At 47.9% G+C, this 17,279-nt stretch overlaps 1 protein-coding gene across 1 annotated transcript in view; it reads right to left on the reverse strand.

The window, feature by feature from the left end:
• Window positions 1-15,404, reverse strand: part of NSUN4 (NOP2/Sun RNA methyltransferase 4) — a 177,513-nt gene extending 162,109 nt beyond the window's left edge. The window contains exon 1 of the mRNA XM_078671695.1: window positions 15,268-15,404. Coding sequence (XP_078527821.1) covers window positions 15,268-15,354 — 87 coding nt within the window. The 5' untranslated portion in view covers window positions 15,355-15,404. The remainder of the gene's footprint in view (window positions 1-15,267) is intronic.
• Between the last annotated feature and the right edge of the window lie 1,875 nt (window positions 15,405-17,279).

Raw genomic sequence — 17,279 nt, forward strand, 5'->3', positions numbered from 1 at the left:
GTCCTGCTAGACAACATGGCTAAAAGACATTCACATTGACAAAGCCAATAGTTCGGGAATAGCCAAGATATATTGGCTCTGCCAATGCTTGTTCAGAGTTGGTGTCTTGCTGATCAAATGTGGAATTGATAGTATGAAACAGGTGAAGAGCTTTGATTTGAAGCGAGAATGTTTCATAATGGCCAGATCTGCAGACATGGGAACTGGGGAGCCAGGTTCGAGTTTCGGGGTCGGCTGAACAGTCATGACTCTGCGCAAATCACATATGCTCCCCGCACCGCACTCCCCCAACCCCCACCCCCCAAGTACGACAATGAATGAGTCATTGTGCAATATTACAGGGGGTACGTAAAGAGCTTCAATACCATTGGCTGGTGTTAAACACTAGGGCAAGATGGATGGACAAGCACTCCAAAACCATCGGTCAAAACAAAAATAAAAGCAGCAGCGACGAGGAGGGTAGTGGGGGGCTGGTCAAATAGGGGGTCAGGAGAGGATTCGGAGATGGGCAAGCAATGGCGAGAGGAAGCAGCAACAAAAATCAATGTGTCATTGTGAAATGTAGCTAGTGAGCACTTAATGCACTCCAATTTAACTTTAAGAAATACATTTGTTTATGTAAATGCACATGCATTTTAGTGGTATGTATGTATGTGTACAAGAGCGATGGCCTGAAAACCCAAGTACTATAGAGTGCTTGGAAACAAAGGAAAAGTAGCTGCGCAAACCAGGAGCAGTGTAAGGAGACATGCACTTGGTCCATGCTCCATGGGAGAGCCAAACACAGGAAAAGGGAATGATACCCTAATGCCATGACAAATGACAAAGAAAATCAGTGTGACGCGGAAGTTCACTAATGGTAGGAGGTGGGCAGCCTGTAAGCCCACAGATAGAACACAGAGCAGCACATGAGTTGCCTAGCCGAGACCTAAAACATTAGATTTCGCACAGGTAAAACCTACTGGCTTTTTGCCAATGCTTGTGTTTAGAAACAGGGAGAATAAGTGATATTTCTGTAATCACAACATTTGGAACGGAGGTTATGGCGTCCTTTCAGGAGAGAATGTAGCTTAAGGGCAACAGATGCAGACTACTTTGCCTCTCCCCGCATCCTAAACAAAACAAAGCCACTGAGAAGTTAATTGATTTAGCTCAATTGTAAGAAACCTAATCCTCCTTCCACCAGTAGAGGGCTCTCAACCACTGTTCAATGGCTTGAAGACAAGCGAGAACATTTGTATCGAGAAGAAAGAGCATGCTGGTCGGAGATAAAAATGTATTATTTATAGTTGGGATATAATGCTAGAAGCACAGTGACATCTCACAGTAAAGATTAGGAACGCCACCCGTGAACTCCCCCTGACAAAGACTCAGGGGCAAATTATCAAGACAGGCGGTAAAATTATCACCGTTTTAGCGGCAGAAAACAGCCGCTAAAACGGCGATAATGGGCTTGATAATATGCTCTATGGAATTCCAATTGAAGCCCATGTTAGATGTCCTTCACATTTAACATGAGCTTCAAATGGAATTCCATAGAGCATATTATCAAGCCCATTATCGCCGTTTTAGCGGCAGTTTTCAATGGTCTTTGTATTACACACACACACTTACATCAATTGTCAAACTTTCCAATTAGCAGAATGGTCAAGCAGTCACAGGTCTTCGACTACACCTCACGATCCAGCCCCTCAGTCACTCAACTACACCAGCCAACAATATAAGTTGTCCTTGCTGATGCCCCGTTGACTAGACAGTCCAGTTGGAACCACCTAAAGCGGAAAGAAACAGTTACTTAGTTTCGTCCATCCGGAATAGACCTCCAGCTGCCCAGCGGCACCTTCACGAGGCCGGAATTGCTATCCTCTTACACCCCCCCCCCCCCCCCCGTAGACAACACTTGTGACACCGGAAGCTGGCGTACCTCAAAATCTGGTGAAATGTTTCCACTAAGGCGGAGGTGAGAGCTGCTGTAGCTCCAGACAACCAACCGTAGGTGTTCACAAGGCACGACGAAACCCATCAGGCCACGTCACGATGTTCTCCACAACAAAGTACCTTGTGGAGTGGGCCCAGGGAGATGGAGCCTGCGACTTTGGACGGATGCAGCAATGTCAGGCACGGTTGTCCTCCTGATCTGGAGGTCGCAGACAGTCCCAGCTCCCAGCTCAGGTCCACAAACACCCCTCAGACTCCACACGCTCAAGTGCAAGTTAGCACAAATCCCCTGGTTGCAAGCACGGGTACCACTGACTCTGCAAGCATCCCCGCACTCCTCGCGTCCAGGCACCTTAGGCGGCTTCTGAAATGTACGAGCACACTTCTCTGCCCAGTGCGATGACAGTATGTCAGGACAGTCCTCGTTCCAACCGAAGATCACTTCCACCCGTTTCTGCCACACCCTGCGGTCCTTAAGATCTTGTGGAAACTGAGATCCTTTGTGTTCTTGGGATCACGTGGACAGGAGGCTAGCCAACCGGGCCTAGGAGAGCACTTAAGGGACCGGGCCACGACAGTTGGCACTTAGCTGCAGGACAGGCAAAATCTACCAAGTGATCGTTCCCTTCCTGGAGAACAAGCAGCTCCAGGCCACTACAAGTCTGCGGATATATAATCTAGTTGCAGTCCCTCCTGCCCTAACGATTCCTCAGGTCGATGTCACAGTGTCGAATCAGCGTAGTATGGTTACAATTCTCAAAAGCGTCTCTACTTTCGGAAACCAGAGCCCCAGTAGCTATACCCACATTGGCCATTGAAGATTCAACCAGTTCAAAAGGCCACCTTTGAAATGCACAGACCTTCTCTAAATTGTGTCCTGTCTACCATCCTACCCCAGGAGGTTTGATCACTATATTTAGTGGCCCCAAGATTCTGCCTCTTTGAATGCAGGTGCCAATTCCAACCCCACGTAACCGTCACAGAAAGGCTCCTCCGAGTCAGAGGTTTGCAGTTTCCCTTGAGCCCCTAGTTTATGGTAACTGTCCCCCTAGCACCCAGATGTGAATTGAAAACAGGCCCAGAGAGCCACGAGCATCGAAATGCCCACTTTCCCAAGGTGACATTTCCACATATGTAATGTCGGATCCACCCACACCACTGGAAAGGATTCGCCATTACGAACTCATCGATATCAAACACTACATTGCATCTACTCGGTCCGTAGGAAATACTGCTCAATAGACTTTCCCTACATTCCCCTGTGCTAAACCAATGTGAGAAGCAGGCCCTGTCATACTGAACATACCATCTGGTGCCATTCATGACCCTTGCCTGTAACGCACACATTCCCTAACTCTTCCCAACACTGCACCCCGTCACTCTGATATAGCAAGAAACATGCAGAAACTTGGCACGTAGCTTTTTAAATGCCATGCCGAATAACAGTATTCTGCACGCACACAGTCCCCACAAGGGCAAACCTGTGGCACGATCGATGAGCAACCTCCGTGGAGGACACAAACAATGCTGCAGGCCCACAGAGGAGCATTCAAGATACATGTCCTGGATATATGTCTTACCCCTACACAAGGGACTTACAGCTAACTCGAATCCGCCAATCATGTATGCAACAATCACCAGTGTGTATAGGACGAGCACATTGCTTTGGCACAGATTGGCAGTGTCAAACATGCTTTAAGTCCTAAAGCTGGCATCTAGAGTAGCAGAAAACTGGGAAGGGGAAAAGCAAAAAGTCAAGGGAAAGCACCCATTTCAGACACCAAGCTTGCAGAACATATCAGGATTAGAACAAGCATTTGCAATGCAATAGGTCTCGCATTTATGCAGTTTGAGCTATTGGCATTGTAAATGACAATGCCCTTTATGTAGGTTTTGGTTTTCAAAACATAAATAAAAGGCATTGCCATTTACAATACCAATAGCTTACACCCGCGTAAATGCGAGACGTATTGCATTGCGAATGCTTGTTTTGACAGTTCCTGGGCCAAATTGTGATCCCAATCCGACCCTGCCTGGCTCCTGAGAGGCAAGGACAGGATCAGCAGCCTGGGTCCAGGGCAGGGGAGGGAAGCCACCCCTCTGTTCAGACCACTGCCTGATCTGCCAGCTGCTCCAACGCCTTCCGGCTGCTGCTTCTCGTGCCCTCCCATCCAAGGTGCTGGGTTCTAAATGCCAGGGGAACAGAATGTTAGAACGTTTATGAATTAGAAAAGTGGTATTCGAATGTTTCCTTTGGGAAGGTGGCAGTTGCTGATCCCTGCCAGGGCTACTGACCGCTCTTTGATGCTCATTAAAGACCTCCACAGATTTCCTTTGGAGTTGCCTCTATTTACAAGCGCACAGACAGTGCATGAATGCCTTATTTGCATGACTAGGGATTGTTGTTTGTTTGACTCCCGCAGCCCCGCATTGTGCTGGAGCACCCGATGTGTCGTTTCTCCAGATACTTCTATACTATTCACTTTGACAATATCATGTTTAGTGCAGTTCTGCACCTGCCATATACAGCCACTCTAAAGTCTAGACATAGACCTGGCAGTGGGCAAGGTAGCAGTGCATGGTGCAGGGGAGACACAAGGCTGGCAGTGCACAGCGGAAGCAGGCACTGGGCTGACTTCTGGTCTGACATTCTGTGGGGCTGGCGCCATGTATAGATAGCATGCAGAGCACAGGGCTGGCTGTGAAAGGGGGCGCACAGTGCAAGCCTGGTAGTATGCAGAAGTGAGGAGTGCCAGGTAGGCGGCAGAGCACAGCATGGCAGGCAGAGCAATGGGCTACTTTGTGGTTGCCCGTAGACCAAACTGGCAGTGCTTACACCTACAGACCGACGGAGGGGATTCAGGGCTTGGTGCGCAGCATGCAGCTTCTCTGCTGCATAATGAAGCTCTGTTTGGCTAAAGGCACCGGCTGCTCCTAGGACTGTATGTGTGAGGGCAGCAAATCATCTTGGCGGGTGGTGCACCTACTTACCTGTGCTTGCGCCTGCCAGCGTGCATGTCTACTAGCAGGGCTGACTGTGCAAGGGCTGCCCTTCCTAGGGCTGTGGATGCATAGGGTTTTTTCTCTATGTGTAGGACTACCAACAGAGCGTTCTCAGAGGACACCTTTATTTGTAGGGCTGCCATTGCACAGAGCTTGAAGAGCACATGGCAACCGTTCACAGGTATCCAGGATGCCTGTGTGTAGAGATGGACAAAAACTCTTAGTGCAGGGCATACATCTGTGAATGTGCCAGCCTTTCCGTTGTGTGTATGTAAAATATCATACACAAACACACACACACACACACACACACACACACACAGAGCTGCTAACGTGCAGCTCTATCAGTGCACAGGGCTGTCTGTACCAGCCACTGTAGAGGGCTCTCTTGTAGAAACAATGGGAATGGACGGCGTCACTGCAGAATGAGGAGGATGGCGCTTTGGTGGAATGCAGAGAGTGGAAAACAACAGCAGCCAACTAGGAATGAGGAGTAGTTGAACTGAATGTAATGGTGAACGAAATTATTTTTTTAGTTCAGTTTTTACCCAACATGGTTGTTCTGCCCTCGGAAGAATGCAAGGCAACAAAAAAAAGTGGAAGAGCACCGTTTCCGCACACCATACCCGTGCACATGTCCTGTCCAGGCGTGTGCACATCTCCTGTCTGAGATGATCTGGAGCCAACGGGAAAAAGGAGGGAAAGTGAAAGCACACCAAGCGCGCGTTGTGCTGAAACACCGCGAGCCGTACACGTGCACATTGCCTGTCCGGGCACGTGCACATCTACTGTCCCCCTTCGGAAGCGAAATCGAAAATAATAGATCTCACCAAAGCGTGCAGCACATTCACTGCATCACTAGGCGACACCTAAAAAACACCTAAAATATACAGTGACTTCATCGTGTAAACCACAAGGTGTGTATGTTTAACAAAATCATCCCATTAGTTCTGGTTTGCCATGTAAGTGACATTTCTCTATGCAGTCCTGTTGGGGTACAAATGTTTCAACATGCTACTATGTGGTCTATATTGATTTGTTTACACTTGCTCCTGTTTGACTCTATTGATTTATACAAAAAGTGACGGATGGAATGCTTGAATTAATCTCAGCCAGTGATAATTACTCAGCAACTATTACAATCCATCGATAATTTGCACCCCAGGCCATCTCAGTTTGGACCCAGCAACATGCAAATCAGTCTTTACCTTGCTCCAACTGCAAAGCCAGGCCCTCCCTGAACCGAAATACCATTAGCCCATTACTGGTGTGCCCTTGTTATGGGCTCATCAGCCAGGTATAGCTCGGTTCCAGTGACAGTGTGCATGGGATCCACGTTTAGGCATACCCATCCCACTAGGGCGACATACTAAAGTATACAAAAATTAAATGCTTGAATTAATCTCAGCCGCTGATAATAACTTGGGCCACATCCCAATAAATTGTTATTTTGCACACCATGCCACATCTGTTTGGACCCAGCAGGGAGATGCCTCCGATTGGCTGTGTATTCAGTTGTGTTACTTGAACAAATACTATATAATGTAGAGATGGGGAGCCCGAGTCCTTTGGTATTTATACTCCCTACAGCTGTGTTTGTTGAAAAAACTGGTTTTGAAACTCACGGACATCTCTTTATAATTTGTTTCATCAATTCTGCTAGAGAATGCAGGCAGACTAGAAAGTAGCTATGCCCATTTCATAGCACAAGAATTTGGCGACACTGGAGACACAGACATGCTGACAAAAGTAAGATGAACATGCATTTTCCTTAGCGGTCTATAGGAGGGATTTGCCTGCGTCTCCCTAAGGCCAGTATGTCTGCGCTCGGTCACAGTCTTGCTGTTAAGTCTATGGGGATCAAAGACAAAAATGTTGGAGGCAGTGCTTTACTAGGATGGAGTTCTATAGGGTTAGGACATACATTTGGAGTGCGAAAGATGGGTGAAAGAAGCCAAGTCATCCAGACACCCGGGCAGTCATGATTCCCACCAGATTAAGACAGACTTGCACTGAAAGCACAGGGATGTCATGAAGGGAGTGTCTTTTCTCAGACAACCCGGAATAGGAAAGTACAACCAACAAAACAGAGGAGTTTCCTTTCTTACTTCCCTCCCTGTAGGAAGCTTGCTCTGTATATAATATGCCCGTTTCAAAAGTCAACACAGTGCAATTTTCAGTGAGTTCAATATTGTCCTATGGAGGAAAACAATAATGCTGGTATACAGGTAAGTACCCGATTTACAGTTTCCAGTCTTCACGACCAAAGGTCAGAACAGGGAACAGTGAGTACCGAAACTGCACCACCAACGGCATGGGGGGGGCCCAGGTGCATAGGTCAAAATCAGAGTTTGGCCAAATGAGTTTCAATGGAGACTGGGAATGCTCGAAGCCCCACTGCTTGCAGGTAGGTAAATCAGTTGAAGGGCCCAGTGCAAGCATGGGGAGGGGGGCATAAAGCAGTAGCAAAACTTACACCAGCAGTGACACAGGGGCGGCTGGGTGCAAGTTCATCGCAGGGTGCCCAATGCTTTTAAATGGAAAACGTCCTTCTGACAAACAAGCTGCAGGCGTCGCACCGGAGGAAGACCAATGACAGCAGAGGTAATTAGAGATGTAGAGGGTCATGGGGGGGCACCGTCAATTCAGCTGCATTCCAAATGCAGAAGGCCTTTGAAGCTTCCCCTTCGAGCACTGTGCCCATCCTTGGGGAGGAGGTGTGGCAGCTCAGTATGTACATTGTCTCTGGTCTCAGAGAGCAGAGGCTCTCCACCCAGGGGTCCAGAAACATGCCTGTGTGTGGCAGGCTGCCTAAAGTCAGTGAGTGTCCACACCAGGGTGGGTAGGTTTTCAGGTGGCACTTCCAACGTGCCCTCCGAGTACCTGGTTCACTAAATCCCAAACCGGCATCAGTGTGGGTTTACTGAAAGGAGTAGTTTGGTACCAAATACTCCTGGGTTCTCCGAAGCCATCATGGTGCTGTGAAACTCGAGTTGTCAAGCTCCCAGCCCATGTACTCTCTATAGCTTCCCAGGCACTTTCAATCTGAAGGAATAGACCCTAATACAGTCGGGCACATCTGTTCATGCAGATATGCCCTACCTGTGATACAGTGCACCCTGCCTTAGGGCTGGTAAGTCCTGCTAGAAGGGTGCCTTACCTATATCTTGGGAAGTGATAGTTGGCATGGCACTCAGACAGTATGCCATGTCGACTTGGTTGTTTTGTCTGCACCAAGCCATGCAAGTTGATTTGGCAGTCTGCATGCCCTAGGTGAGGGGTTCCTAGGGGACCCTCTTCAGTTCAGTCCCAATGCCCTAGGTACTCACGTACCTTTTACCTGGAACTTACAGAGGGCCTGAAGGATCAATTGTGGATCAGGTTTAGGGAAAGAACACTGGTACTGGGAACCAGGACAGCAGGAACCCCGTACTCTGCAGTCACATTTGCATCAAAAGCAGGCAAAAAGGGTGTGGGGTACTGCAACAGAACCCTATTTCCTCACACTCCCTAACTTTCAACCTTATCCTCCCCATCCTGTTTCCACAGGATGTGCCCTAATGTTACATTGTGGACCCCCTTTGAGACTGTATAAACCCTTGTAGTCTAATAAGGGAAAGAAACTGGACAGAGAACTCCAATGCTAAACTATTACATGGGGATCACCCTCCAATATTTTTTTATTGGAACAGAGAAATTTCACGGAGTGTCCTGTAAATCACAAGGGGGGGGGGGGGATGAGACTTCTCAGATTATATTGTTCTTTTCTTGGATCCCACCTTAAACATTAAGTCCACCATTTAAATCACCATAAACTTCATTGAAATTGAACCTATGAAGATCAGGTCCCACCTATGAAGCGATCTTACCTAGGATGTCCACTACTCTACATTTGGCTAAGAGCAACTAGGCTGTACACAGTGCACAAGGTCCAACCGTTCTACCCCGTTAATCCCCTCCTAGTCACCCATATGCCCGTCTCAGAATCTTCCATGGTTAGGGATCCAGCTTAGGCAAAATCACTTATCTATATTTTGCATTTCATAATAGAAGGTCACAATCTACCTAATGAACACAACAATGATACAATGACAGTCATTGGCCGGTTAAATGTGTACTCAAGAAAATCAAAAATCACATAACAAAAATTAGATAAATGATTGAAATATAATGAAATAACCAACACTCTGCACACATTAAACTCTGATGTGTTCAGTGATTTGCCCTACAAACAATGATTTGTCTAAAAGATGAAGATGTGGTCATTTCATAAAAGAAAATTCGAGTTTTAGGCTTGTTTTATTCAATACTACCTGTAACTTGAAGATAGTCAAGACAGATAATCAACAATGTTTATACTGCATTTATTGCTTCCACATGACATTCCAGTACCCAGCATGACACATTAGGCACAACACACCACTTATACCCAAGACCACCTTAATACATGGGTTACAATGTCACCAGCACCCAAGTAACAACAGAACAAATTACATCAGCGTTTCCAAAACAGTGGGTCGAGAAAGCCCAAACAATAAATAAATTAAAATGCCTTTACATTCGGTGTTTAGCTTATCAAATTTGCTGCGCTTCAAAGACAGAGGTCAAATGTCAGACTACGTCTTCTATTAAATTGCTGCTTATTTTATTTGTATTTTTTTTTTAACATGGGGGTTGGTGTTTGCAAACTCCTCTCACTTTGTAGTCAGAGAAAGAAAAGTAAAGTGAACTATGTGACAATCTTGCTCGGGTACATGGAGTGTGAAGGGAAAGGCTGCAGAGTATCTTTTTTTGTAACACAACAAAATGTATATATCTGTAAAACTACACCCATTCAGCTGCGAGGAAAGGAAAAAATATGCACTTCTTTTGTAATTCTGAAGTGTGATGGAAACAAAGATTTTAATAGGATCAAAACAAATCAGGACAAATATTAATTGAAAGACAAATTTCCGCACATTATCATTTTTGTGTAGTAGTTTTAGGAAAAAAACCTGTTTGCATGAGCAAATTTAGTGATCATTCCAAAAGAAAATGTGCTGTTTGTAAATAAAAGTGAGCTGTCACAAGATGCTTTACTTGCAATTTAAAAAAAATGTGCCCATCTCATGTCCTTTTAAGCTAGCCGGGTTGCGAAAGTTTGGGGTTCTAAAAATTGAGTTGGGGTTCTGAAAACGTTTGGAAAGCACTGAATTCGTTTGAATACCATGCATACATCCAACACAGATATACTCTCTAGTTTATTTTTCACTATGCTCGCACTATTATCCAACATACAATAGTAACAGTATTTCAACAAGACCTCATTCGGCAATATAGATGAGTGGTACTTTACACACCAGGACACTACACCAAGACACTCCATACTTAAATTGTGAAAGCCGAGCAATGCTTTGTTTAATGCCTAAGCAACTGATAAAAATCTCCAGTGTTATACCATTAACACCAAAACCATACACCAGAGATTAAGGCAGCCGTCTTTTCCCCAGACTGCAGTGACAGCAAGCACATCGATGTGCGCGTGCTCACACTGCTCACTTCTCACTAGTAGATAAGTTCACATTGACGTCAGGCCAAGTGAGCATTGCAGTGGAAGGGAAATCCTTTACAGAGTTATTTTCTCTCTGGATTTCCCTTCTCTCTTTTGAAACTCGGGAGCAGTAACATTGTTGTGGTGTCACCAGGGCTTTAAGTGGAAGCTTTTTCAATATTATATACAAGCCATAGTTGCTGCTTATCTTATGCAACTAACAGCCATTGGCAAAGCCAATAGTCGTGACTTGTTGTAGGTATGATGTTACTTGTATTATGTCTGGATGCAATGACAAAATCAGGAAAATACAAGTAGGGCGGCACACTATGCTAAGCACAGATTTTTAGCTTTCGTGTTCTTAAGCCACGCCCTTAATTACATTGACCACGCCCCTTTGAGACCACCTATTTTTTTTATCCCACTTGAAGCCCTGAATACAAGATCAGTAATCAATCAATCAATGTACTTTTAGAGCGTGCTACTTACCGTGAGGGTCTCAAGGCGCTGAGGGGAGGGAAGGGGGTGCTGCTACTGCTTGAAGAGCCAGGTCTTGGGTCTGCCGTATGTGGGTAGGGAGGGTGTTCCAGGTCTTGGCGGCAAGGTAGGAGAAGGATCTGCCGCCAGAGGTCGTTCGTTTGATGCGGGAGACAGTGGCGAGGGAGAGGCTGGCGGGTGGGGGTGTAGAAGCAGAGTCTGCTGTTAAGGTAGGGTGGTCTGGCATTGTGGAGTGCTTTGTGCGCGTGGGTGAGGAGCTTGAAGGTGATCCTCTTGTCGACGGGGAGCCAGTGTAAGTCTCTTAAGTGGGGGTGATGTGGCTGCGGCGGGGGATGCTGACGATCAGTCGGGCTGAGGCATTTTGGATGCGTTGTAGTCATCGTAGATGTTTGGCTGGGATTCCTGCGTAGAGTGCGTTGCTGTAGTCCAGTCTGCTGCTGACGAGGGCCTGGGTCACCATTCTTCTAGTTTCAGTCGGGATCCACTTGTAGATCTTGCAGAGCATGCGGAGGGTGTTGTAGCAGGAGGAGGAGACAGCGTTGACCTGCTTGACCATGGAGAGGGAGGAGTCGAGGATGAATCCTAAGTTGCGTGCATGGTCGGTGGGTGTTGGTGCTGTTCCCAGTGTGATCGGCCACCAGGAGTTGTCCCAGGCTGAGGGGGTGGGTCCGAGGAGGAGTACCTCCGTCTTGTCCGAGTTCTGCTTCAGACGGGTGCTCCTCATCCAGTCGGCGACAGCTTTCATTCCATCGTGGAGGTTGGTTTTGGCAGTGTGTGGGTCCTTGGTGAGGGAGAGGATGAGCTGATTGTCGTCGGCGTAGGAGATGATGTTGAGGTCGTGTTGGCCGGCCACTTGTGAGAGGGGGGCCATGTAGATGTTGAACACCGTCGGGCTGAGGGATGAGCCCTGGGGGACGCCGCAGATGATGTCGGTGGCTTCGGATAGGAAGGATGGGAGGCGGACGCTCTGGGTTCTGCCGGAGAGGAAGGACGTGGTCCACTCAAGGGCCATCTCTTGGATTCCGGCTTCTAGGAGGCTTGTTTTTAGAGTGCGATGGCAGACCATGTCGAAGGCGGCCGACAAGACCAGGAGGATGAGGGCCGATGTTTCGCCGTTGTCTAGTTGGCGCCTGATGTCGTTTGTGGCGGCGATGAGGGCTGTCTCGGTGCTGTGGTTTCGTCTGAATCCGGACTGGGACGGGTCCAGGATGTTGTTGTCTTCCATGTAGCGGGTCAATTGACTGTGGTCGATTTTCTCCATAACCTTTGCCGGGAACGGGAGCAGGGAGATGGGCCGGAAGTTCTTGAGGTCCTTGGGGTCTGCCTTGGGCTTCTTGAGGAGGGCGTTGATTACGGCGTGCTTCCAGCTTTCCGTGAATGTTGCTGTTTCGAAGGAGATGTTGATGTCCTTCCATAGTTGGGGTGCGATGGCTGCGTCTGCTTTGTTGAATACGTGGTGTGGGCACGGGTCTGATGGAGATCCTGAGTGGATGGAGTTCATGACCTTGAGTGTCTCGTTGACGTTGGACCAGGAGGTCAGGCGGATGGCACTGGTGGTAGTCACAGGGGAGGAGGAGTCTGGCGTAGTCGGGGCGGTTGTGGTGTTGAAGCAGTCGTGGATGTCAGCGATCTTGCGGTGGAAGAAGATGGCTAGTGAGTCGCACAGTTCTTGTGAGGGCGGGATGTCGTTGGCGCTGGGGTTGGAGAGTTCTTTTACGATGCTGAAGAGGTCTTTGCTGTCGTGTGCGTTGTTGTCCAAGCGGTCTTTGAAGGAGGATCTCTTGGCTGACCTGATGAGGTGGTGATGTCTGCGGGTGGCGTCCTTGTGGGCTGCGTGGATGTCCGGTGTGCGTTCGTGGAGCCATATTTTCTCCAGTTTCCGGCATGTGCGTTTGGAGGTCTGGAGCTCGCAGGTGAACCAGGATGCTCTCTTGCTGGCATGGCTGTTGGAGGGTTTCTTGAGCGGGGCGAGGGTGTTGCCGCAGTCTATCCACTGTCTGAGGTTGCGGGCTGCGGCGTCTGGGCGGGTATCAGCCGGTCTTCGGTGACTTTGCTCCAGCAGCGGCGAGGCAGCTGTTGGGTGCGGTGGTGCGTGGTTGGTTTCTTGAAGGTGAAATGAATGCAGCGGTGGTCGGTCCAGTGGAGTTTGGTGATGTGGTCAAAGGTGACGTGGGTGCCTGTGGAGAAGACGGTGTCCAGTGTGTGGCCGGCGGCATGGGTGGGCGCGGTGACGAGTTGTTTGAGGTCGAGGTTGGCGAGGTTGTCGATCAGGGTGGCAAAGTTGGCGTCGCTGTTGTTCTCGAGGTGTAAGTTCAGGTCCCCGAAGAGGATGTAGTCTGTGGAGGCGAGTGCGTGGGTGCTGGCAAGGTCGGCGAAGGAGTCGCTTAACTGAGCCCAGGGTCCGGGGGTCTGTAGAGGAGTGTTCCTCTGAGGGCGGTGTTGGGGTCGGTGTGGATCCGGAAGTGCAGGTATTCGGTGGTGTTGAGGGTGTCGTCTGCGTGGGTGGCGACCTTGAGGGTGGACTTGTGGACGATGGCTATTCCTCCTCCGGTTCCGTTGGCGCGATCCCTGCGGGTGATCTTGTAGCCGTCCGGGATGGCTATGGCGATGTCGGGCGCAGAGGAGTCGTTCCACCAGATCTTGGTCAGGAAGGCAACAGCTTGGGCGGAGGTGTCAAACAGGTCCCAGAGCTCGACGGCGTGTTTGCGTACGGAGCGGGTGTTGAGAAGTATGCAGCGGAGGTGGTTGGGTCCAGACCTTGGAGGATTGGTGGTTCTGTCACAGGTGAAGCTGCAGGTGCGGCAGGAGAAGGGTCCTTGGGTCCGTTTTGGGGTGGCCTGGAAGCAGGTGTGGTTTCGGCCGGCGTTGAGTGCGTGGAGGTTGCTGGCGTCGTAGTGGAGTCTGGTGTTGTGGCGTTCGCAGGGTCCAAGGGTTCTGGCGCTGAACACGGTCCAGGCGCAGACGGGCTTGCCTTAGGCGCGGCCGCGCAGCTGCCGCCATTTTAAGGGGAGCTGGGAGGGAGGAGCAGCTGGGAGGCGAATGGGCGTGGCCGCAGGGGCAGCGGAAAAGAGCAGTGGGCACGGGTGGGCGAGGAAAAGCAGTGCCCAAGGATGGGCAGAAAAAAAAAAAAAAGATACAGGCGCTGGCACGGCTGCAGCGGGGGGTGGGGGGGAGCGACCTACCCGGCAAGGTCAGAGGTCGCTTTCCTCAGCGCACGGCTGCCGCCGTTTTGAGGATAACTGGGAGGGAGGAGCAGCTGGGAGGCAGGGGAAGCGAATGGGGGTGGGGCAGCAGGGGCGGCAAACAGGCAGTGGGCATGGGGGGGCCAGGAAAAGCAGCGCCCAGGGATGGCCAGCAAAAAAAAAAAAAAGATGCAGGGCACAGGCGCTGGTGGGGCTAGGGGAGGGGGGGTGGGGGAGGGGACCTACCCAGCAAGGTCAGAGCAATGTATCATCACAACAAAAAGGATACCCCAATCTGCAATGTTAACCTTGTAATGAGATGAAAACCTGAAAAACAGACAAAGAGCTACGAAACCTTCCCAGTAGCAGAATCTTCACCACAAAAATGTTAATGTCCTTCATTAACGAACAAACTTTGATGGTCGTTTAATCATATTGTATGTATGAAGAGTTTAAATGGTTTAGTCACACGTCTATGAGGATTGGAAAACACATGGAATAAAGTACCCCCTTTCGTCTACATTATAAGAATATTACAAGTCACCGAAAACTCCCGTAAACACATAGAGGAAAGAGGAGTTCCTTTATAAACCATAGAATTACGAGGTCACTTGTAATGCTTGGCAGGAGTACTTTATTCCTAACAATACATCATTGCACTACCAACCTTTCCACAAACTACTTAAATACTTACTATGTTACGTATGGGGGCGAGTTGGGGTCACGTGCAAGAGAGAGGTCATGAAGCATGCGGGTGCATTACAGAACATCCTATGATTTACTAGTTAATCTTATATTTATAAGACTTCTTTACTAAAGTAGCCCTTTTTTAACAATGTCTCAAAGTAAGAATTTGACATCAAAATATTCTAATGCCAAAAAACGACAATCTCATCAAGCTTTCAAATTCCATTTGCGTCAGTTTGCTCTCACCCTTCTTTAAACTGTTAGAACACACAATTCTCCCTGCCCACTTCCCTTCCAACTTCACTGTCTTGTTTCTATTGGCCGTGCATGGATACTTTGTTTGCTTGCTAATAGTTCCCAACCACAAACAGTGCATGGACAGAAACACAGGACCCTTTTATGCACCGGGGTGCAAGGATAGCGCCTTACCCATTTCTTCTTGTATTTGTATCTGCAGAATGTCAATACTGGGCCGCGCGCCCTCAGCATGCACCGACACCCAGCCAGCGCCGCCATTTAAAAGCACCGCCCCCTTTGGCCAAGACGCGACTTTCCCGATAAATGTACCTGGTGTGAACAGTAGTGTCACCAAAGAGGCGGCCATCTTGGAACGGTATCATTTCACCGCTAAAATTTCGAGCATATATTTTTAGGTCTACCGACAGCTATATATTTTTTACATTTAAAAAGACATACTTACAGATTTTCAGTCAGCCCTCTTCATCCATTGGTTTGCTTCCGTTCACTACAGTAAGGGGCACAGGATCAGCCAACTTCAGTCACTCTTACCTGATTGTGAGTGTCATAGCTGCCAAGGTTCCAGATTGCTATGTGTGACATTTACGTAATTTTAGTGTAATTATGAGTGACATTCAACGACTATGAGTGACCCTTTCTCGCAAGCAAAATCAAGCAATGAAGGCAAAGGAAACCTATAAGGAAGGGCACTCATCTATAATCCTTGTGAGCTGACTGTAAAGTAAAAATAATTGTGTAACTGTGCAGTATATTTTAAGTGTTTGATCTGGAGGAGCACAAATTGAGGATTGAAAACGTACCATAGTAGTTGGGGTTGACTTTGTTAATAAGAATACTTTTTCTTTTTTTGAGTGTTTTATAGCGCAGAGTAGACCTGAAATATCCGGTATCAGAGCGTTTTACATGAGCACCAGTTTCGTTGCAGAAGGACACATTCATTTTTGTTAGGCACAGGAAGATTCAGTGATTTGCCCAGAATCACAGGATGTTGAGCATTGTTGCCGAGACTTCACCACCACCAGTTTCGAAGTTGACCGCTTTAGCCGTAAGGCTAAATCCTCTCCCCCATTTCTAACCAATCTAATCCCTTTTAGCAACATTAGGTTCTGTGATATGCATGAGGCACGTTCTTTGCAGCAGGCACATTAACCCTTTACGCTAGTGGTGAGTCAACTTGCACTGGGGCAAACCTCTCTCTCAGGAGGAACATTAAACCCCAGGTTCTCTTTGACTTAACAATGGAGTCAGTGCTGGGAAAATAACTTTTGCTGCTCCGCCTGTACTGCAGCTGCAGTCTGTGGTGACACTCTCACTGCAGACAGTTGCTTAGACTGTAGATAGGACTGTGATGTGCTGGAAACAGTTGCAGTCTGAAGATAGCAGGATAGCACAGTGACATAGATGATTTTGACGCTCCTCTCTGCATACCATAGAGTACTGCATTGTATCTTATCTACAGCAGTAGTTTGTGATTATTATTTAAGGAAGGAACAGCATGCTTTTTTTCTGAGAAGGGTCTGCATTTTCTACATCTGTTTCAAGGTGTAGTTCATTCACGGTTAAGCATTTCTCTGTCTCCTCGGAATGAATAATTGGGGAGAATGGTACCCTGCCTCTCAGCTTATTTTGCTCCATGTCAGCAGTTTGTGTCTCTTCTACTGTTTAACATTTTTTAATATCTGTGTAATGGAACAACCTCGAATCTCAGTCAACCCGATCTCCTTTTGTAATAAATATAGTAACTGATTCCAGCTCCTTTAGGCCTCTGCAACAGTGGGAGTGTAGGTATGAACAATGTATGTTCTCATCCTTTACGAGAATCTCTTATTGATAGTTCTTCGTTTAAACTAGAATTTCATTATAGCACAAACTGAAACAAATCAACGCAGGATCGACAATTTAATCGTCAAATGTTTCTCTTTTTTGAGGCAAAATTTACACATGATGGGGAAGCACAGTATTATAGCGCTAAGTTTTGTCTCTTTTATCACAAAAAGTGATCAATACTCAAATGTGAAATATTATCCACATTTGAAGAGGGCATGGCGTGGCTGGCACGCAATCTTCAGAGCCTTCAGGCCGTCGGCACATTCCCTTGTGATAGCCCCTTGAGAACACTTCCAGGGTGAACAATCAAAGCATAGCAGAAGTCATGTAGGCTGCTGTGCCCCGTCTGCTTTGTG

This window comes from Lissotriton helveticus, chromosome 1_2, assembly GCF_964261635.1.
Source record: "Lissotriton helveticus chromosome 1_2, aLisHel1.1, whole genome shotgun sequence".
Taxonomy (NCBI): Eukaryota; Metazoa; Chordata; class Amphibia; order Caudata; family Salamandridae; genus Lissotriton; species Lissotriton helveticus.